The sequence below is a fragment of the Halichoeres trimaculatus genome, unplaced genomic scaffold, assembly GCF_033239565.1.
Source record: "Halichoeres trimaculatus isolate MK-OKI-2021-1 unplaced genomic scaffold, fHalTri1.1 fHalTri1_scaffold_11, whole genome shotgun sequence".
Taxonomy (NCBI): domain Eukaryota; kingdom Metazoa; phylum Chordata; class Actinopteri; order Labriformes; family Labridae; genus Halichoeres; species Halichoeres trimaculatus.
The window spans coordinates 14,624,589-14,646,412 of NW_027437189.1; the positions used below are offsets into that span (position 1 = coordinate 14,624,589).

Sequence of the window (21,824 nt, forward strand, 5' to 3'; positions counted from 1 at the left end):
CGATACAGTTCAGATGCATGGTACCTGGCAATCGGTATCAGTACTCAACGGTACAAATTTTTTGTACTTTTGTTTGTGTTTATTTGGGAATATATAATCAGTTTTTTCTTTATAAAATCTCAAAGTTTTTTAAAAACATATTTTTTCTCAATACACTACCTTGCAATGCTGTGTTCATGTCCAGTATAGAAAAATCATCTACTCTTCCACTCACTCACAGTCACAAAGATGCGTTTAGGTACCAAAACATGGTGCCGTGTGATAAAATGTGAATCAGTGCTTGGTATTACATATGGAATTCGGTCTGTACCCATTGAAGTACCTAATCTGGTACCCATCCCTAATAAGGAGGGTCTGATGTGCTCAGGAACTGTAAAATGTCATACTGGCACCACAAACATGGGGATTGTTCAGATAATCAACCAATTACAACGATCCCCCAATAAAGTCACGCTCCCTGGTCAAAGAACTCTGTCTCATCTACTGGATGGAAAGAACAAACCACGTATAACATCACCTTAAGCTTGTGAAAGTGTTTGATTTTTAAGCATCAGATGAAGAGACTACAAGCAGGCAACAAAGACCCTGTCACCCTGTTCATTGAGTTAAAGTAAAGAAAAAAAAATCTGTGGATTTACTGAATTACTTTATGTATGAAAATGAAAAAAAACATGGTTCTTATTTATTGCCAAGATCTGGAAAAAGTTATTTTAGTACCACCACCCTATAAACCATATGACTCAAAAGTTCAAATTTTATTACATTCTGTTTATTCTGCAAATATCACCTGTAAAAATTACATCAAGCCTAAGTTTGGAACTCTGATAAAAGTTCACAGTTCATTTACAGTTAAAGTTATGTTGTAGGAAAGTTCCATAAAAACAAACATACATACAGACGTAAAGAAGCACTTGATGCTACAACACAAACCAGGTTCCAGATAGTCTACCAAAGTGTCACTTGTTTATTTCAGTTTGTCTCAACAACAGGGTGCTTGCCTTCTTTGGATGACAGATGTTTTTCTTCCAAACTGGACAGCTTACTGTCCCATTTAGGCCAATATTATGTACAGAAAAGAAAAGAAGAAAAAAAACATGATTTAAAGAAAATCAGTGCTGTTTCACTTGAGACACCAGAAAGAGCCTCGCTGACATTTAAAGTAAGCTACAAGCATGAAGTCAAAGTGTTTGAGTGCAAGAAGGAGGGGAAAGGAGAATGAATATGACACAATAAAAAATTAATGTATAACTTATCAAATTATATAATAATTTGATTCACTTTAAGGCGTAGGCAAGCACCCTGTAGAGCTGTGCAGCTTTTCGTACCACCAGAACAAACTTTTTACAGTTTTTGCGCAGATCTGTGTCTGAGCCGTTTTTAGTCCAACTTCTGCTCAACCTCTTAGAAAGCATCAGCTGAGGTTCAAACCCAGCAACATTTCTCCTTTATCCTCATCTTCCTCCAAGTCTATTTTTCTTCTTCTTTCCCATCACAGCAGGCAGACAGATCAATCACAGTAGAGAGACGATGCCCCTCCTTCCATCACATCCACTCCTGCACTTCAGTCTGTGCAAGGACTTCCTTCTGAGGGGAAAATGGCGGGCAGGCGGCGACTTGAGAAGGTGTGTGTACCAAGGAGTTGACTTGATGGGAAAGAGGCAGGAGGAGCACTGTTAGCAGTAGGATGGATGGATGAATGGATGGATGGACTGAGAGGGGGCGTCAGCTGCTTTAGCGTCCATCTCACATGGTGAGGGAGGTCGGTCTACCTCTAGGGGTGTGAGCGAGGAGAAGGAAGGGGAGGGAAGCTTTTTCAAGGTCCATCCAGTGATCCTGTTACAGCCGCATCTGCCGTCTCTTTCCGCAGACTGCCGACACAAAGACCACCTGCGTCGTGAACCTCCTCCTCAGACAAAAGGCCCCTTCAGTCAGTTCCTGAAGCAATTAAAGAAAAGAAATTAAAAACCCATCACCATGACAACAAGCTTCACACGTATAAATCTAGATGATACACATAGTGTACAAGGGTGTAAGACGTGCATGGTGTGGTAATTATAAGTCTCCATTCATCTCAATATAACCACTTGTTTCTCCATCACACTCACCAACAGGATTATAAATTCAAACACATAATGAAAACGTAACTGATCAGAGCTGCAACAGGCAGTCGTTTAAATCATTAACTGGTCAAATAAAGTCATTCTGGTTCCACTCTGGAAACCTACTTCAGTATTTCTAAGACAATAGGTCTGCAAGTTTCCAAATTTCAGCAAAGTTTGCTGATGAGAAAACGAAACCATCAATCTCGACGTTTTTGGTTAAAATGGCAAAAATGCACATCAGAGAAATCAATCAGTAATGATCAAAAAGAGCAGGTTAAGTAATAAAGTCTAGAGTCGTTAAGTATATTTTACCTCTGCTGCAAAACATGATTTAGATTCCTACCTTTAGTAGGCTTCACAGTCTTGTTGGCCTCCTCAGCCTCCGTGGAGATACCGCACACTGACTGCTCCATTTTCTCCTCAGTCCCGCCTCCTGGCTGCGGCTCCAGAGGAGACGATCCCGTTCTTGTCGGCTCAGCCGCTGAAGCCCCAGCAGCCACAGCAGGAGCACTTTGTCCCGTTCGGTGTGAAGACGCTTTTGTGGAGAACCAATATCGCACCAAGTCCGGGGTTAAACCACTTGCGTCTGCCAGATCCTGCAGCTGTGGATGAAGATTAAACTGTATCAGTGTGAGCTCCCGATATTTGAGCTTCAGTAAAACAAGACCACGACTGAAGATGACAGGATGATTGTTAATGTTTGAAATGTTAAACCAGGGTTCCTACAGCTCAACCCAGGTTAAATTCAAGACTTTGTAAGACTCTTTTAAGGTCGTTTGAAATAAAATTTAAGACCAAGTCAACAACAAACAACAATCAAAACAAAGAAAACAAATAAAAACATCACATGAATTTCCAGGCAATTTTAACTCAATGTTTTTTTTAAATAAAACATCACTTTTTACCTTCTTTTTAACCCAATTTTTTACAAATTTATGCCTATTTTCATATGTCTTTTGAAATTTAATATCAAATTTAATTCCCAATTTTGCTGCCATGATCATTTTTCTTAAGCCACTTTTGGATTTTTTGCCATTTTTTGCGATTTCATACCTATTTTGCATCTATTCATTAACCTTTTTCTTCTTTCATACCATTTTCACCCATTTTTTAACAATTTCATGCCTATTTTTTAACCACAATATAAACACTTTTTTTCCCACTTTTGGACCATTTTTACATTTTTAAACCCAATTTTACAACTTTATGCCTATTTTGCAGCATTTCATCTTGTTTCGGCCACTATCAGAACCATTTTTGGAATTTTTACATGGTTTTTGAAATTTAATCAAAAATTTAATTCCCAATACTGCTGCCACAATCAATTTTCTTAGGCCACTTTTGGATTTTTTTTGCCAATTTTTCCCCATTTATTTCTATCTCCTGGCACTGTAGGTAGAACCAATACATGCGTCTGCTCTAAAAGATCCTGGTGCAACCACATCACCGTTTGGTTAGTTCTGCTATTGTGATTATGCGAAGTTGCTGTGAGAGTAAACCGGTGAATTATTTTTAAAAAAATAGATAAATGTTACTAAATATTTTTTTAGTTCAATCCAACATAAATCTTACTGATGTGTTCAAATTTTTAAGACTTTTGAAAATTGGATTTAAGACATTTTAATGCCAATTAAAGCCTAATTTTTAGAATAATGAGTTTAATGCCTTTTAAGGCTTTTCAAGGATCCGCGGGAACTCTGTAAACAACTAGAGAATCAGACCAAGACGTAAACCAACTTCATGACTAAGAACTTTTTTTAATGCCCTTTAAACCCTTTGGTATTATTCACTGTGGTTCTCGTGTTTCTTGTGGGTTTGAGGGAAATGAAAAAAGTGAATGACTGCAAGAAATAAAAATGAAATAAACAGAATAAAAGCAGCAAACCTTGACGATTTGTTGCGTAAACAAAGCATCTTCAAAGGGAAAGTTTGCTCCCTGAGTATCACACTGCATATAACCCCCAAAATATCAGATAAAAAATCCTAACTGGTTTTGTTGCAATAAAAATTTGCATCTCACGAAGCCAAAAAAGTAATGATTAAATGGGTGACTCTTTCCATCATAATGTGTATATTTTCTGCTTCAGAGCAGGTAAGATAGTTCACAAAGCCTCAAAAATCACATTTAGCACAGCAGCAAGGATTTGTCAGTTGTTCATAGCTGCCAGTGGTGAATCAAACCCTTGTGTTCATGATTACCTCTGACTCTCCCGGCTTGCCATGGGCATCGAGGTGGTCCTGGAGGATCTGTTCGTTCCCTTTCTTGAGGTCCTCCTCCAAAGCCATGCTCTGGTGAGTCTCGAGCCACTTCAGCTGACCGTTCTTCTGCACGTACCGACAATCCCCAAACCAGCGCACCACCTCCGGTCTGGGTAGTCCGGTACCTGAGATGAGCTCGTCGTACTGAGTCGCACTGGGCCACTGGGTGCGAGCGTACACTTGTTTGAGCATCTGCAGCTGCTCTGCTGTCTTCTTCCCCCGGATTGTTGTGAGCTTGGGGGACGGAGAGGGTTTGGGTGTTGGGGTGGAGGATGGGGGAGGTTTGGGGGTGGTGGACGGGGAAGATACAGGTGTGCTGCTGGACTGAAGGGGTAATGCAGGGCTATCCAACCCATCACCTTCTGCTTTGCCGTTGGCTTCTGTCACCTTTAGCATCTTTAGGTTGATCTTAATGGGGTTGACTTTAAGTTCTCCTGATCCGTCCTCTTTCTGTCTCTCCTCCCCGTCTCCTTCCCCCTCCTCCTCTCTCAACACCCGCTCTGCCTCCTCTTTCCTTTTCTCAGCTGCCATTCTCTTCCTTCTCTCAGCAAACCAGCTGTGGATCTCCCTCCTAGTCATCTTGGTCTCACATCTCAGTCTGTCCACCTCCTCTCCTGATGGGTCAGGGTCCTGGGCAAAACTGGCCTCCAGGGCCTTCACCTAAACACAACACAGGAGTGGACATGGTTACAGGCCTGGAAATCAAACAACACTTTACAAAGCACGTTTTAGATTGCACATTTCACACTAAGTGCAGAATCCCACCTGATGAGGTTCCCTCTCCTTGTAGCGGATAGCTGTGAAGTCAGGAGAAGGAGGTCTGGGGTGCCGTCGGGAAGGTGTAGTGGGAGATGTGGGGGTCTGTGATGCAGTCGGGCTCAGGGGCGCAGAGCTATGCTGGGGTGTTTTGGAGCCAGAACTGCTGCTGCTGTCAGACAGATCCACAGGGTTGGCACTGCCAGCAGCACCGCTCCCTGCCCCGCCTGCACCACCAGACTTACCCTGTCCACCTGTGCTGGTGCGTGTCCCTTTGAGGTTGCGAAAGTGGTAGCGCCGGTCACTGAACCACTTGCGTACTTCTCTCACCGTGAGTCCAGTCAGAGCAATGAGGCGGTCCACCTCCTCCTGGTCTGGGAACTGGCAGGTCTGAAAGCTGTCCTTCAAGGCATTGAGCTGCTCCTGGGACTTCTTACCCTTGTAAAAACTTGGGTCCAGGAAAGCGTTAACTGGGGTCCGAGAGCCGGATGTGCTGCTCGAAGGGGCTGGGGAGGAAGACTTGGATGCAGGGGAGGATGGGTCCTCCATCTTGATGGTTGGAGAGTCACTGGTAGGCGGTTCCACGTCATCTGTGATTGAGCTGGGTGGGCTGCCTTTGTTGCTGCTACCATTCGTATCTTTTCCCTTCTTTTCATCACTCCCTGATTTTATGCCTTTGCTAGTTTTGCTCTCTGTGCTGTTGCTCGGCAAATCACTGGTGTTTGCTTTAGCGCTTTCAGTGTTCTTCGCACTGATGTGACTGCTTACATTGTTATTGCTCTTGTCGGTGTTGTCTGTGTTGGCCCCTATGTGTTTACCATTGACGCTGCTTCCCTTTGCATTACTGTGGTTACTGTTTCCCAGGCTAAGGTTGATGACACTGGCTTGACTGCTCGATGTAGCACTGCCTCCTCCCCCGCTCCTACTGCCGCTGTTACTGCTAATGATGCTGTTCCCAGTGCTGCTGCCCACTGTTCCCACCACCATGCTGCCTTTGTCTGCCACCAGGGCGGCAGCAGGACGAGCCTGCATCATGGGCCGAGCTGCTGCCTGGGGCTTGGGCGTGACAGCAAGAGCCACAGGAGCACTGCTAACCTGGATACCATTAGCCATTACAGGCTGAGTGACGATGACCCCTCCCTGACTGACCAGAGAGCCCTGCAGGATGTGAGGGATCCCAGTGGTGCCAAGTGAGGCAGGCAGGACTGTGATTGTGTGCTGGGCCGGGCTGCAGTGACTTTGGTTCTGGTTTTGTGACCCAGCAGGTGTTGTCTGGATGATGGTGTTGAACATCTTCCTTCGGGCTTCCTCAATCTCCTCAGGAGACCAGCTGATACCTTGTTTGAGTCTCTGTGCTGTGAACCAGATCTTGATCTGCTCTTCAGGGTACTTTGTGACCACAGTCAGGTAACAGAGTTCTGCCTTGGTGGGGTAGGGGAATTTACTGAAGGAGGTCTTCAGGAAGGAGGAGGAGTCCATGGAGGCACTGTAAGTAGGGATGCTGCTCAGAGGAATCATCACCTGAGAGGAGAATCGAGAAAACAGGAGATACAGATTATCACATTTTCTGAAACTCAATTAGCTTCCAATTCACACACAAAATTTAAGCTGCTACCTTGGGGAGATTTTTGGAGGATGAATGCGAGGAAGTGGAGGAAATATTTGTGGAGGCTGTGTTTGATGTTGATTGATGAAGGCTTCTGTTTTGAACCACTGAAACCACCTTTAGGAAACAGATTGAGAATAATCAGAAGGAATCAAATCAAACAGAAAAGGAAGAGACAGAAAGAGCGTCCACCAACCTGTGAGATTGGAGACTTTAGCATTGGTAATGCACCGGAACCGTTGACTATCTGGATTGCTGAGGGCAGAGTGACCTTCGTCGTCCCGTTGTGGACAATAGTGGGAACATGCGTGACTGTCACTGCAGCAGCCTCTTTTCTCTCACTCTCTCTGGAGTGAGTGTCTAAAGGAGGCTCTTCTGAGACTGGGTGAGACACCACTATCCGTTTAGGCTCAGATTTCCCCTTCAGCATCCTCATAATCGGGGTTTTTGTGATGGAAATCTCACTGTCCTTCCCCGTCTCTCCTCCAGTCACCAGATTCTGCTCCACCACGACTTTTCTGTCCTTCCTCCTCAGCTGCAGCGTCGTGTTCAGAGTGCTGGGGTGAGTCCTGGCATTATGTAGGGCCAGACCCTCAAATTTAGGCGCAGAAATTCCACAGCTTACACAAAAGAAGCTGGGGTCTGCCCGGAAGTCGGGGTGCCCGGAGTACACGTGATCCAAGAACAAGTTAAGGTCGTGAGTTTCAAAGTTACAAGGCTTACAGGTGTAAGTGCCAGAACTGTCTTTCAAAGCATTCCCTGCATCTAGTTTTGAAGACTGCCCCAGATCGAGGGGGCTGTGTCTGCCCCCGCCGGGAATCCTTGATTGATGGACAGGAACGGGAGAGTCCCTTTCAGCCTCCTCTACAGTGCGTATGATCTTACTGGGGATCATACAGGGAACAGTGGACTTCCTCTTGCTGGCCATGGTGTGACCACAAGGTGGAGAAGGGTGGCCAAAAGGCTTGCTTGAGGGGTGGGAGTGAGAATGTGGGTGGTTTCTGGTTCACTGTAGACCAGGCCAGGAGGAGGGAGGATGGCGAGGCATGTCCATAGATACACTTGTGGCTCTCAGCAGTCTGAAGGGAAACCTGGAAACAAGAGAAAACATCACATAACCATGAAATTTTAGACAGACTCTGTGGTAAAAACGTTTTAACAGGAAGAGATACGCGGAGTAAAACGAGAGATTTCTTACAAATTCCCACAGCTGGATTAAAATCATGCGCAGCTGAATGTTTGCAGGTAAAATTCAACAGCAAAGGTCAAAACAAGGCCTTTACCTGTGAAACTCAAGGCTATGCCTAATAAGAGGGCATTCAAACAAGCTCAGTCTGCTTCTTCACTAAAGGCTTTTTGGGAGAGCTCCTGTCCTACCCCCTTCTTTCCCCTCCCCCACGCACAACTCCGTCTCACTTCCCCTCGTTCAGACACACCCCCACAGAGAGAGCACATTCTGTATTTTCATTTAATCCACAGCCTCTGTAGCCTCACTGAACACCTTAATAAAGATTTCCAAGAATTATTCACTTGTGAATGTGCCGCTTAAGACAGGTCTACTTGATAATCGTGCGAGTGGGTGGCTCGACAGATGTTCCTCTGAAAAATTGTGTTTTCACTTAAGGGTGGAACAGACAGTGCTGACAGAAACAGAAAAAAGAATCTTAAATTTTTCACCCAGAGATCTGATGATGGCTTTTTACAAAATGGCGAAGCTTCCTGTGAGAGAGTTTTCACCTCCCTCCTTCCTCCGCTCCCTTCCTCCCTCCCTTCCCTCCAGAGGGGCAGTGATGCAGTATTGGAGGACAGCTCTAGGGCAATTACCCTCCCAATCACTCTGCACAGACATGACACCTCATGCACAGAGCAGCCAAAGCTCCAAAAAGTTCTGCTGCTTCGAGAAACCCAACAAGAAAACCAGAGAAGCTCAGCCAGTTAACGAGCAGAGATAGCTTTATGATAAGCATGAACACAACCAGGCCTCTGCAGAGAAAGCTAAAACAATCTATAAACCAACAGATGCAAAGGTCAGAGTTGTCCAGGGTTATTTCCAGGAAATTTCTCTTTGCTCCATGCTGCACTGACACAGCCAGGTGAGATCAGATCTCTCTTTTACCACATGTAACTGGTTCATGCATCGTTAAGCTTTAATGAAGATCCAACACTGATATCAATCTGGTTGTCTTTGCTTGTTGCGGGCTTCGAGTGGTTAACAGGCGACTGAAGTTTGCGACTGTTGAGGGAATGTGACGCCCCTTGTTCCCCCGTTCACCCCCCAGAGAGAGTAACTGGCCTTTACTGGGGCAGCCATGCACCCCTCCTGCTCTCCTGCCATTCGGATCTGCATCGGGGGGCACTGCTCTGCCAAGGCAGGCTGGTCACATGACCAACACAAAGGCTTATGGGTGGGCAGTCTCAGCCATCCATCACGTGGTGCTGTTGGGTGTGGGTGGGCAGGAGAGAGAAGAGGAGAGGAGAGGAGAGAAGGAGAGAGGAGGATGGGGGATGGGCAGCCGGTTTGGGGTGAGGAGGCGAAGGGGAAGGAGGGGTGTTAACTGTCGTGGAAGAAGCACTGAGGTGTTTCAGAAAGGAATTCTTTCCTCCGATACCCCCCTCCAACTAACCAACACAGACCCACCCAGCTCACCCCCGCTCTTCAACGCCCCCTTCTTGCTCCTAACTACAATCACACTCTCCTATCCTTCCTCCCTCCTCGCTGCTCTGCAAAGCCTGGAATGTTCCAACCAGAGCTCCTCAGTCAGTGGAAGCAACCTGAAGTTCACTGACTGCACCACGCCAAAAACTCACCCGAAGTGAAACAAAAGAAAGTTGTCAACACGTATAAAATCCCATTTTGCAAGCTGCGGCGGTGACCGAGTTGTCTCCACGCACCGATTGCATGTGACAAATAAAAGAATATCTGTATGAACACATCTGCAGACAAAAGTTGTGCTTCAGTTGGGACGACAACCAGCAGACACCCACGGGCCGCACTCAGGTGAGAGCTGAAACAATGCACAATACAAGCTGAGCTATTATTGGCGAGTGGAGATTGAGAAGCTCATGTCTCAGCAACGCACGAGTTCTGCCAACTCATCGGCCAGAAACTTTAATTTGATGTTGCATAGGTTGGCTGATTGGTGCTGATGTCAGGTTTGGGTCTCTTATGTGTGTCAGTGTTTGCATGTGTGGGTTTCCTGTGAGTCGAGAGTGTGGAGAAAGAGGAGGTGGGGTGGGGGCGCGTTGTGTGTGTGTGTATGTGGCGTGCGGGGGTGGCTGCCTGCATGCCTGTGTGAGGCTTGTTTACTGAGGTAGTGAGGCTGCCAGTTTTTTCTTGTGTGTGAGAGTCGGAGATCTGCCGGTGACACACAAAGACAATGTTTTCGTCCTTCTGGTTCATAACCTATATTATCCACGCCTCATCATCGGCCCTGCACGGCCTGACCTCCTTTCATCCCTCTGGCCTGACTCTTGTCTAGGCCTGGGTTATATCCTCTGAGTGCAGGCCAATAATAGCACACACACACACACACACACACACACACTGTACGCCAGCTTGGCCGCATTGCAAAACTGCATGTTCCTCTCCTCACCTCGCTGAGGATACAGGTGTAATGTTGATATCTGTGTGTGCTACAACTGCACACGGTAAAAAAAGGTGTACAACACATGCAGCCCTCCCCTTGTTCGCTCCATTTCTTGCTTCCTCACCCCTCCCTCACCCTCTGCTCCTTCCTCTCCTCCCTCTCCCAGCAAGTTTGGCCCAGGGAGACAGGTCGGCAGCGCCACTGGTGTGTTACTGTCCCCATGGCAACCAACTCCCACCCCCCCCTCCCTCCTTCTCTCTCTCCCACCAGCTCATTTCTCTAAAGCACATGCGTGTGGGTAAACACTGAGGCCTACACACACACACACGCACACACATCTCCTATGCCATCCAGTCCTTGGCTCTAGTGGGACTTGTTTGTTCCACACACCCCTGTGAGTGGTATTTGGAGAGTCCCTGCCCTGCTCCTATTTCAGTGCCTCCCTCACGCGGTGTTGATGTCTCCTTGCTAGGTGTGGTCGCCGTCGCCAAGCCACACTATTGGCTGGTGTTGTCTCTTCTTCTTCATTCAGTGCGTGAGTCCCTGTCCAGACATCTGCCCGGGCTTCGGCCTCGCTCTGCGCTCGCAGTGGCTCCTGTGTTGGGCCTGTGGAGCTGGTTTCTGTATCCGCTGTAGGTAACACAGGCATTGATACATACACAGATTGGAGATGTGCGTAAGATGTTATCTTTTCCAAGAGGAGATACCTTCATCCCCAAGTGACTTCAAGCCAATTATTGAGCACCAAGCCCTTTGTTTTTTCTCTTTTATGCTCCAAAACAGGAATCCCTCGCCACATACACATGGACCCTCACTTCATGTATCTAAACAGACATGGCTCCAACCAACCTCCTCCTGTCAATCAGCTCCAAGGCCTCACTCAGTCGTACCTCATCTGACAGCTACACCTCCTGTGCTCCTGTGTGTCTGGATTTCTTCACAACACCGCTCCAGTCATTACACAATGCTGAAACAGTAAGAAGACCTCAGAGACCGGGTCTTCTCCCAAGTCCCGTTTTAGCTGGTCTCAGGTTAGGGAGTGGACGGCTCTGTGGGTTGCAGACGGCTGCATTGCTATGGCCCCTGCCAGTGCATGCATTAAAACTGGGTTGCTGTGAGGGGAGGGAGAGAGAGAGAAGAAAAAAATGGCGGAGCACCATGCTCTGTGCTGTCCAACCTAAAATGGCTGACTTCACAAGCTGTTACCCAGCCAAGCAGAGCAAGAGGCTGCTCCTGCTGCTGACCCGAAGCTGCTCGCTCTGTCTGGATGTGTGACTGGATCGCACTGCTCTCCCCAAAAGATAGAGAGCAAAGCCTCTGGAGGTTCTGCAGCAAAGTCTGATTTCTTTTTCAGTCATTCTTGGAGGAGATCTGGAAGTAAAACGTCATTACAGAGAGGAGCACTTCCTGATGGAGAGTGATTACTCTACAACAACAACAACAACACAAGTCTGTTTATCTCTTCCACTACTTAAAAAGGAAGACAGGACAAACTTTGATAAATGTGACATAAAGGGACAGGTATGATGTACAGGTGTCTTGATGTGATTGATCTGCTCATAGAGAGCAACTTAACCTGAAACCTCTGCAAACCAGGAACTGAGGGGAAGAAAGAGGGAGGGGGGAGGTAAGGAAGGGGGGATGAGAGAGGCTGTAACAGAGATCAAGCAGCAACACAGCAAACACTGAACAACAGAGGGTTGAGAAATCATCATAACAAACAAAATCTATGACGATGAAAGTCATTAAAACTAACTTTCCCAGCTCTTCAGATGAGCATTTCTCGTATTTAAACCAAATGTGTGTTTTTCAGTGTATTCATTAATATAATGAAGAGAAGTTTGTAAACTGCTCTGATGTAATAAAGGTGAGCACTGCATGATAAATAGATAGCTGGGCTAAGCCGCTTGTCTATGCCTGGGAATCACGTGGACACATCAGACACAAACTAGCTGTCTGGGAAAGCTTTGCTCCAATCCCTGGAGTCACACACTCATGACAACACTGACATGATAAATAACCAAGACAACAGCAGCATTCTCATTCATATCTGGCTGCTGAGCAGCGGGGAATACAGCCTGAACTCTGATTGGAGTTTGGGGAAAGTGTCGCAGCATTGATTTAAATCTGATGTATATAAAAAAATAAGCCTTAAAAACGAGAGCGTGAATAAACCATGTGTATATTTTCAAAGGGAAACTCAGAAAGAGCATTTTTAACAACAACTTGCTTGAGGTCAAAGTGATTTTTAACTTCTTCATTCATAACACTGGAGAAAAGGGGAAATCTGCCGGATGTTTACAAAATTATCACACAGCTTTGACTTTAGAATAAACCGACAACAGCTCATCACTTTTCATATAAAATGCGCTTCTTAAACCTGATTTAAAAGCGTTATTTTATGAAATAGCTCAGACCTGAAGTGTCTGTAGTGTAACAGTAGTCCCTTAGCGCAGCAGCGTCAAACATTTCCGAAAATGATGCGTGTTCATCTTCCGCTCAAGTTAGGAGGAGTGAGCCCCAACTTGATGGGCTCGTCTCCGTAATAGGTTTATAACAGTATAGTGGATTCAGAGTTAAAAGGAAGGCAAGCCCCTCGCCTAAAAACTACTCACTCTCTCCCTCCGTTGGCTGTCGCCATTTTAAGCAGGCGACATGCAGCTGGCCAGCACTGCTGAGCCAAAGCCCGTAAAGGTAAGCCTCCACAATAGCTCACACACAAGTTTGGGAGAGGTAAAACACTTGTGTAAATGTGTATCATAAAACCACACTCACCTCGCTTTGTCGGGGCGCAGTGTATGCAGCGAAAGGTTTTAAAAGTTTACAATGATACGGGCTCGGGCTGACGGGAGGTTTGGGCTGTACTGATGGTAACTTATAGGTGTAAGCCCCCTCTGTCCATCGGCCGGTGAGAAGCGTGACACAGGAGCCAGACCGGTCCCTTCCACGACCCTCTTTTTTACGCTTGTTTATTTCGAGTCTCTCTCAGTGTTGAAGCAGGCAGTGGAGGGGAGGAAAATACGACGGACGTACCGAGGGAAGAGACGGACACGTGATGTAGACGTCACTGACGGTGGAGTTGGCGTGAGAGCTCGAGCTCCGCCGTGCACAGAGAAGAAGTGAGTCAGACATCGCATCATGAGTCTGACCCCTCAAAGCAAGGTGGTCGTGGTCAAGTTCTAGAAAGAGGCAAAAGCCAGTTCTGATACAGTGTGAGTGATGGTAGAGCGGTTAACACCTGTCCCCCTTCCAGGTGAACCCTCTTAAAGGGATAGTAGCCCAACAACAGTGTGGCAAAAGTTTCCCGCATTCAGCATACAACAAGACCCAGACACATCAAAACACTTAATTATGAAACAACTGACTCATAATATTGTTTTTCAGACAGTGTAATTGTCTTTACCGACCTCTAAGATGCTTTTAGGCCTGAATAGCTGTTACTAGTTAATGTGAACAGTTGCTAGTTAGCATTTTCAACAAACTAAAAACTAACAAACAGAACATAGATGAAAGAATCCCCACACACATATTCCACAAAATATTACTACTAAAATGTGACACTCCTACCTTCTTGCAGACACTTCATTTCAGTTCAGCTCTATTTTTTTTGTAACAGACAACCACAGAGAGATGACGCATTAAGACAAGACCAGTGTCGTAATATCACGCCCATGAATCATCTATTACACCTAAACTATCCACATTCTCATCCAAATGTGCAAATGATTCAACTTCCATAACCAGCTGTCGCACACTGGGCCCTAATCAGGCCTCTGTGGCAGCAGTCTGCTCCGCATAAAACCTCCTACATGGCACGAGTCTTATTTTTTGACATCACATAACCTACTATTTGAAGTATTAATGTTGACCATGAAACTTGTTAATATAATAGTTATTATAACTAAATCAGCTTGTTTTAATTCATGTTGATACTTGTACCTGTTCAAACTATGGGTCTGACCCACCTGAGCCTGGCTGTCTGCATATTTATAAGCAGCCAGCTGGTGTCATAAAGATTATCCACTACTACAGGTGAAATATTATCAATGTCTCTGACTGGATTTGTGTCATTCAAATAACTATGTTCTTTTTCAGTGTATCACAGGACACCTTAACAACACCAGCATGGAATCCTTAACTTTATAATGCCAAACACATCTTATTTGATACATAAGTTTCAAAGTCCTCTATGGCATCAACATAATAAATACATTCTTTAAAAACCTGTTAAAAATGTATTTTACCCACTTGAGGATTATCATTCCACTACCGGCAGCTGAAGTTGTATTTTGGCCCTCTTCAACATGGCAGCTCTCAAAAAAAATACACACTTTTACTCAGGACCATGATTGCCAACTTTCAAGAGGAAGCAGTAAGAATAACATCTAAATTGTTATTCAAAGTAGAATTTTCGTTTTTTTGTTTTTTTGTTTTTTTGTTTTTTTTCTGATGGGTCAGGCTTTACAGAGTTATGGAAAATTAAGTTGATCTGACTCTTCTTTAAATATAGTTATAAGTCAGGTCTACCAACAAAATAGCACCTCAGTATTGAGGTGATACATATTAATTTCTCTATAGATTTACAAATTCTCTATAGATCTATGCTACATATCTCTACTTTGATATCACTTTATAAAGTATAACAAAAAAGTCCAAGTAAATCTTGTATCTTAAGAAAAAAAAAAAGAAAGATAACATTTATGACACTCATTCACCAGTGGTGACCTTCCCTTCTACAAAAAGAAAATGCAAAAACTCCCTCCGTTACCACCACTGATGAGATCATGTGTTTACTTCTCCTCTCTGTCATGGGAATATTTATATCATACCAGATAAAGCTCATTGCGTATTAGCTACAGCTCGGCCTCCAAAACTGCAAACTTACTGCTGCAATTACATCATATAAGAGCGTTCTGAGCCTAACATTGATTTTCCATTAATCTTTGTTTATTATGCATGCTTGCAATTACACTCAAATTAAAGATGATGACACATCATTCACATCTTCCTGAGTGAGTCATGCTTAGTGGGACAGTTTAAGACTCAAGAGCGACAAAGTGCACTCACTGTACAAGGTGAGGAGTTCATTTGTGTGGTCACATTTGATCACAGCATATGACATTGAATAAATAACAAATATTCCTATTTGTAGAGTTGAGGAACTTCTAAAAAATCCCACCTTACTTCTGTGTTTTCTTTTCATTGATTAAATATCACTTAAAGTCAGTATCATGTTATTTCATTTAAGTGGCCTGGTCAAGGACACGCACTTTTTAATAACCTCATACTGTAACTTTGTGGAATTATGGTTAAATGAAGACATAATGCAGGTTATTTTAGGATTATGTGTCAATTCAAGCGGGGTCAAAGAGCGGTGTTTATCTAAAGTCAAGAGTGCTGGCCATGAGAGAATGGAACAAGTTAATACAGACGCTTAAATGTAGTGAAGTACACAATCTTAAAGGATACCCTCTGCTGGAGAACAGGGAGAATTACAGAAGAAACATAATGCTCCAAAGAGAAGCCTGTGAAACCAATATAATAATCCAAAGCTTGAATATAATGGGATTGTTTAATAATAACTCTAGGAAACCTTTTGTTGTAATATGAATTTTCAGTACATGAGTGTTACCATATATAAAAACTGTTTTTTTATTCCCTTTGGCTGGTGGTAAAGTTGTGTTTTGTTAACTATAAGATAAGATTAGATAAAACCCACTTTATTTGTCCCTGAGAGAAAAAAAAATCCCAGACAAAATGACAAACTTAGTGAAAGTAAAAAAATAAAATCTTTTAGTAAGTAATATAACTGATAAAGAACAAATTACATAATAGATGTATTATTAAATGATAAAAAAAAGTCAAAGTGGAAACACAAAATACAAGTCAGAAGCAGAAATAATGTTTCTGAAGTAACAAGATGAATAAATCAGAGTGATTGGACAAGGGAAATAAAGTTGAACATTTATGATGTTACATTACTTGGGTGTACTATCGCATTCCTTTATTGAATGACTGAATATCTGTGAAAGAATACTTGTGAGTTCTGAAAGAGTTACCACTAAATACAGTAATAATAACAATATTTCATTAATAAAAACACAAGAAGTTAAACTAAGAGAATGTTGGTAATTTAAATATCCTCCCCGTCTTGTCTTTACAAGACACATTAAATATGTAGACTACTGTAAAATTTTAAAGAAAAAAGACCCAAGCTGGAAACCACGTTTTATATTTACTCAAATACTTGTCCCAACCAACTCGTATACAGGCTACCCTGACATCTCTGCTCTTGATAATAGCCAAAAATGAAATCAAGCTGTATCTGTGTCTCTGTATCTGCATATAGCAAGTAATAATTTGAGACAACCTTTTGTCATGATATAAAGCTACTGTAAAAGAGTGTACCCTTACTTAGTGGTTTTTATGCTTTTTGGCTGGTGGGGAAGTTGTGATGTGATTCACAACCTATGAGTTCTAAAGTTAAAAAAAACAACAAAAAACCTAAAAGTAAACAACCTGCTAGAGTTAATCATAAAAAGTAATTGTTACATTTTATCTATGAAAAGGAAAATAAAACGTTAAATGGAGAGAATAATCATTACAAGGCTACTTGCTAACATTAATACACTCTGGCCACGTGGGGGCGCTGTCTCATTCCGCCAGCTTCTACAAGCAACGGTGCAGATACGTCGCACTCTCTGATTGGCTCTTTGTGGCTTGGGTCAAACAAACACTGCGCATGCTCAGTTGCCCTTTTTTGGTTAGTGACTGAAATTTGTCAGATCAGCGGAGCATACATTCACCTTATATCCTCAAATATTGCACTGTTATTTCTTCTTTTAGTGAGCGTTAGAGGCTTAAATCTAGCCCCAGGTCCTGTCCGATTTGGATTTTGCCTTTTATCGTCTGTGACTAAAAGAAACAACAAAGAATGACGAGCAGTTTAAAGCGGAAAGAAGAAAGTCATCTGCTGAATGGGGGTGTAAAACAGTCCACATGGAGCAAAGCCTTCAACAGTAACGCTGTTTGGGAAGAGAAGGTCAGTCGAATGCCCTCAGGAAATGCAGCTCGGCTGTTCACTTGTTATAGTCGAAGATTTCAGAGCAACAAAATTGTTGTGGGTGTTGTACGGTGTTGTGATAAGCTGACATGCTAATGCTAAGGATTAATCTGATTTGTCTATGTTAGCTGTCAACTCGAAGGAAACTCCGTCCCACTGATTGTCAATTCGGGCATACGTTTAGTTACCGTGAGGGTATTTGAAACTGTCAAAACTAACCGAAATTTTTAGATATATTCAAATATGATTTACGACCAAGATGACAGACGTTACGACACGATCAGACGCAAGGTAAACTAAATAACAGAACAACAGAAGTTTATTCAAGGCTGAACTGACAAAGGCAGATAGGTTGTCAGATGAGCAATAGACCCTGAAAGAAAAAAAATCATGCAACTCCTGGAGGCTCAGTCCCCAGTTGAATAAACAGACAGCTATCTTCCTACTTCTTATTTAGTCTTTGTACCGTCAAACAAGTGATTGTACAAGTTTGGCACAATTCGTTGCATAAAACATTTCAAATTGTCTTGTTGTTTTGATCAAGTATAAATTGCACCATACAAACTTCATTTGAGGACTAAAATGCTTTTGGTTGTAGGCTTGTGTACAGAAATTCAGCCACAAAAATAGCCAAAGAGGACCACTGATGACTGTGCTTGTTTCTGTCTATACTGCCCCTCTGGCACTCCCATAATAGTTTCAAAGAAATGACAGGTCATTAAAAAAAAACAAATTTCTCACACTGATTTAAAAAACCACCCTTATTTCAGCTTCTGTCTTAAACGCTGCCATCTCTTTAAAGCTCCCTGCTCCACAAACCCCCTTACCTCTGATTGGCCAGCCCTCTGGAAGGCCTGTCAGGGGCAGAGCTAATGGAAGACCTTGGTGTTTGAGACCCAAGTCTCCAACAACTCATCAATGAGTTGCAAGATCCTTAGATGAAGACCCAAAACAATTTGAGCAGTCTACAGCAAGATTCAGGATTTCAAAAACATGTAACTTTGTAGCAGTTCGGAAAACTGCCCAGGTTTAGTATGGACATCAAGCATTGTTAGAAGAAAGGGTCAAGTAAATGAAACAGCTTTACAATCGAAATAAGATGGCCTTTGTTTTTATTTACTAATCTGCCCTCTTGGCAAATTGATGATCTGCAGATTTAAAAGGTCAAAAAAGCAAAGCGTTTTATAGAGCTGTACCAAATATGATGACATGATTACCAACTCTCAAAATCAACTCATAATTATTAGTTTAATTTTACTGATCATGCAGATTTGTAATGGTTATTCTCAAAAACTTTGGTTTGATAGTTTCTAACAAAGCTCTAACCCATATTTTCTTTTACAGGATGAGTTTTTAGATGTGATTTACTGGCTTCGGCAAATAATTGCAGTAATCCTTGGTGTGATATGGGGTGTCGCACCATTGAAAGGGTTTCTGGGAATAGCCATGTAAGTACCCTGTACAACCTCTCTCCACCTGAAATTTAATGGTACTTGGGAATGTACCATGTTGTCTTATGAAGACAAAGAAAGGTTAAGACCCTTCTGTGTTTGTCTTACCTAGATTCTGCATCATCAATGCTGGCGTCCTGTACGTATACTTCAGCAGCTTTCAGCAGATTGATGAGGAAGAGTATGGTGGCACATGGGAGCTCACCAAAGAAGGCTTCATGACATCTTTTGCTTTGTTTCTAGTGAGTATGCAAATATTTAATTAAACCTATCAAGTATTTTTTATAAACAAGCCTTTGAGAGGCTAATAATAACTGCTTCAAACTTGGGAGTTTATGTTCTGCATTCTATATAAAACCTGCCATTAGTATGTTTCTGTTTAATTGTAAAAAACATTACTTTGCTGTTCGTGAAATGTATAATTCAGTTTCTAATTTCTTGTTTTTCGTCCTTCTCAGGTGGTGTGGATAATCTTTTACACAGCTCTACATTTTGACTGATTGGAATCCCTGGGACACTAAATACAAACATTTCTGTTGAAGTAACTTGTCTAGATAGAAGATCTCCACAGCCTGAGGGGTGTGAACACTCCTACAACACAGTATGACTTTTCAGCGTGCAGTGCATCATGGGAATCTTAGTTTGGTTATCAAGATCCTGCAACATCTCTGTGATGAACATGCTGAAATGCTCTCAAATGTGGCGGTTCCTTTTTGAGGCACTGTGCATTACACTACCAATCCGTGTTGTATATCCTTCCTCACTTCATCATCTTCAGCTCTGTAAAAAAAAACACACTAACTGTTAGGAAGAGCTAAGAAATCAGCAGAGGTTTGTAAATCAGAGGAAGGAAGTTTCATATTTGTTGGCTTCTTCTGTTTTAGAGAGGTGACATGAATGCAGATTTTAGACAACTGCTTTATGTGTTTGGTTTAATTTAACTGACCATGAGAAAACTATTGATGAAATAAAATAGGGCAATAAAAAGTAAAGTACTGTCATAAAGTCATCAGGGTTAGATCAACCCAATCAGTGTTATAATGCTCCTTTTTAGTTTGTAAACAAAACATTACATGCAAAGACCTAGTCGAGGATCAACTGAGAAAAGTTTTGTTAATGTTCAGAAATTTTCTCTGGCATCAATTGGTTTGCGTTGAAGTAAATAGTTTGGGTTTGAATAAATGAGTTATGCAAGTAAAGCACATAAACTATTAATGTTACCAGCTACAACATCTGTCCATTTATTAGGTTGACGACATCAATTTTCTTTCCTTTTTTTTGCCTTGCTTTATTTTTGATAGCATATTTCAATGAAATCTGTAAACTGTTGTTTCTCCTAAAGGGTTTGAAGTCCAACAGATGTGAAAAATGCAGCTAAAATCTCACTTGTGCTTACCTATACATCAAAAACAAATGCTGGTTGAAATATACGCATATCAGCTGATATCCAGTCCCAGTGCGAATGTCTGCCGGTAGTTTCAACATGCTGTTACTTCAGTCAGAAACTAGTAAACCTGTAAATTAAGTCAATCCAAATAGTTTCCTCAAAGGGAAGAGGGAGGAATCTTGCATGCCATTATCAGATGCAAATGTTCACAGATTCAAGCTGAAAACAATCTGTGCACTGCCATGACTTGCTGTTGGTACATTTAGATGTCATTTACTGATGCCGTTAGTTAGAAGAGTGAAATTAATTTAAATTTATTTGTTTCTCACATGTAGCTTCCAGATCAAAGTCTTACCTTTTGTTTTTGGAATTAATTTAATATTGTCTGCAAATGATGTACAATGCCCCTTTATCAAACCCACCTTGTATTACACAGATTTATTTGTTATATCTTGTTTGATGTAACATATTTCTCAGTATTTTATAGTGAAGAACTTTTAAAGCCAGTTCTTCCAAAGTTCTTGTAATGATACTGTTATATAAGATACGCAGCTGGTGTTTGAAAGGATTGTATTTTCTGATCAAATCTTTTGGGAATCATTAAACATGGGCTTTATTTGGCCTCCATTTTCAAAGAGACGGTATCTGTTTTGTCATTGACATAATGAAGTCATTTTAATGAGCTTGTGTCTGATGATTTATTCAGTAACTGTTTATACAAAGGTAGCATTGCATAAAATGAATCATACTTATACTTTTAAGTTATCTTTTGCATCGTGTGCTTTGATCCAAACATTTACTCCCTCTTCTTCAATTTTTTAAAAATTAATTTTATTTATTATTTTTTTTAAAGTTTCAAGTTAATATTAGTTCCCTAAGGTTAATCCCGTGCCTTTTAGCATCTCCTTCTTAAGCCCACTTTTATTGTTTGTGGTGGCGCTGTCTCACAATCAAATATACAAGAAGAAAAACAAACCCTGAATAAAACTCAATAGAACAGAATATTGAGAAAAGTTTGCTATTTTCAGTAGTTCCATTCAAACAGTAAAACTCAAATTGCATTCCTTGTGTCAAGCTGCCAGAGAAAACATCTGAAACATTTAATCAGGGCTAAGAGGAAGTAGAAGAAGACTACTGCTCTGTGGTATAAAGCCCTCCTTCAGATGAAGTTGCTTTTTCTTTACATTTTGAAATCACGGACCCAGAGACTGGAAGAAGAGTGGAGAGGCACAGGATCAAAGTTGCTTGAAGTCTGTGGAAAGTTTCCACAGTCAGTGGTTTGGGATGCCATGTCATCTGATGGTTTGCTGAAGTCCAGGATTTAAAACAACCATTTACCAGGGACTTTCAGCAGAACTTGGAACCTGCCTACACTGCCAAAAGTACCAAAAAGCTGTAGTATGATATTGTGATTTATTGGCCGGCAAACTCACTGGACCTGAACTCAAAAGAGAATTTTTTTTTAGTATTGTCAATATAAAGATGAGAGAAACCAGACCCGGTATTGAAGATTAGCTGAAGGTTGCTATCAAAGAAATGTGGGGTTCTATAAACTCATCTATGCTCATCTATGCCACACTGCACCGATGCAGTAATGCTGGAAAAAGGAACCC

At 42.4% G+C, this 21,824-nt stretch overlaps 2 protein-coding genes across 4 annotated transcripts; one reads left to right on the forward strand and one right to left on the reverse strand.

The window, feature by feature from the left end:
• Positions 1 to 746: 746 nt before the first annotated feature.
• On the reverse strand, positions 747 to 13,347 carry zhx3b (zinc fingers and homeoboxes 3b). 3 transcript variants are annotated; one of them, XM_074681615.1, is made up of 7 exons: positions 13,086 to 13,347; positions 6,920 to 7,814; positions 6,733 to 6,840; positions 5,127 to 6,638; positions 4,302 to 5,021; positions 2,446 to 2,704; positions 747 to 1,935 (listed from the first exon to the last, which is right to left on the reverse strand). In XM_074681615.1, the coding sequence occupies exons 2-7, from the start codon at positions 7,649 to 7,651 to the stop codon at positions 1,925 to 1,927; spliced, it is 3,342 nt and encodes a 1,113-aa protein (XP_074537716.1). In that variant the 5' UTR covers positions 7,652 to 7,814; positions 13,086 to 13,347; the 3' UTR covers positions 747 to 1,924. The 3 variants fall into 3 exon arrangements, with proteins under 3 accessions (XP_074537716.1, XP_074537717.1, XP_074537718.1); XM_074681616.1 differs by lacking the exon at positions 13,086 to 13,347 and adding an exon at positions 12,728 to 12,863; XM_074681617.1 differs by lacking the exon at positions 13,086 to 13,347 and adding an exon at positions 7,922 to 7,942.
• Positions 13,348 to 17,039: 3,692 nt separating this feature from the next.
• Positions 17,040 to 21,427, forward strand: rab5if (RAB5 interacting factor). The gene is made up of 4 exons (XM_074680652.1): positions 17,040 to 17,352; positions 18,718 to 18,821; positions 18,937 to 19,066; positions 19,283 to 21,427. The coding sequence occupies exons 1-4, from the start codon at positions 17,245 to 17,247 to the stop codon at positions 19,322 to 19,324; spliced, it is 384 nt and encodes a 127-aa protein (XP_074536753.1). The 5' UTR covers positions 17,040 to 17,244; the 3' UTR covers positions 19,325 to 21,427.
• The last annotated feature ends 397 nt before the right edge of the window (positions 21,428 to 21,824 follow it).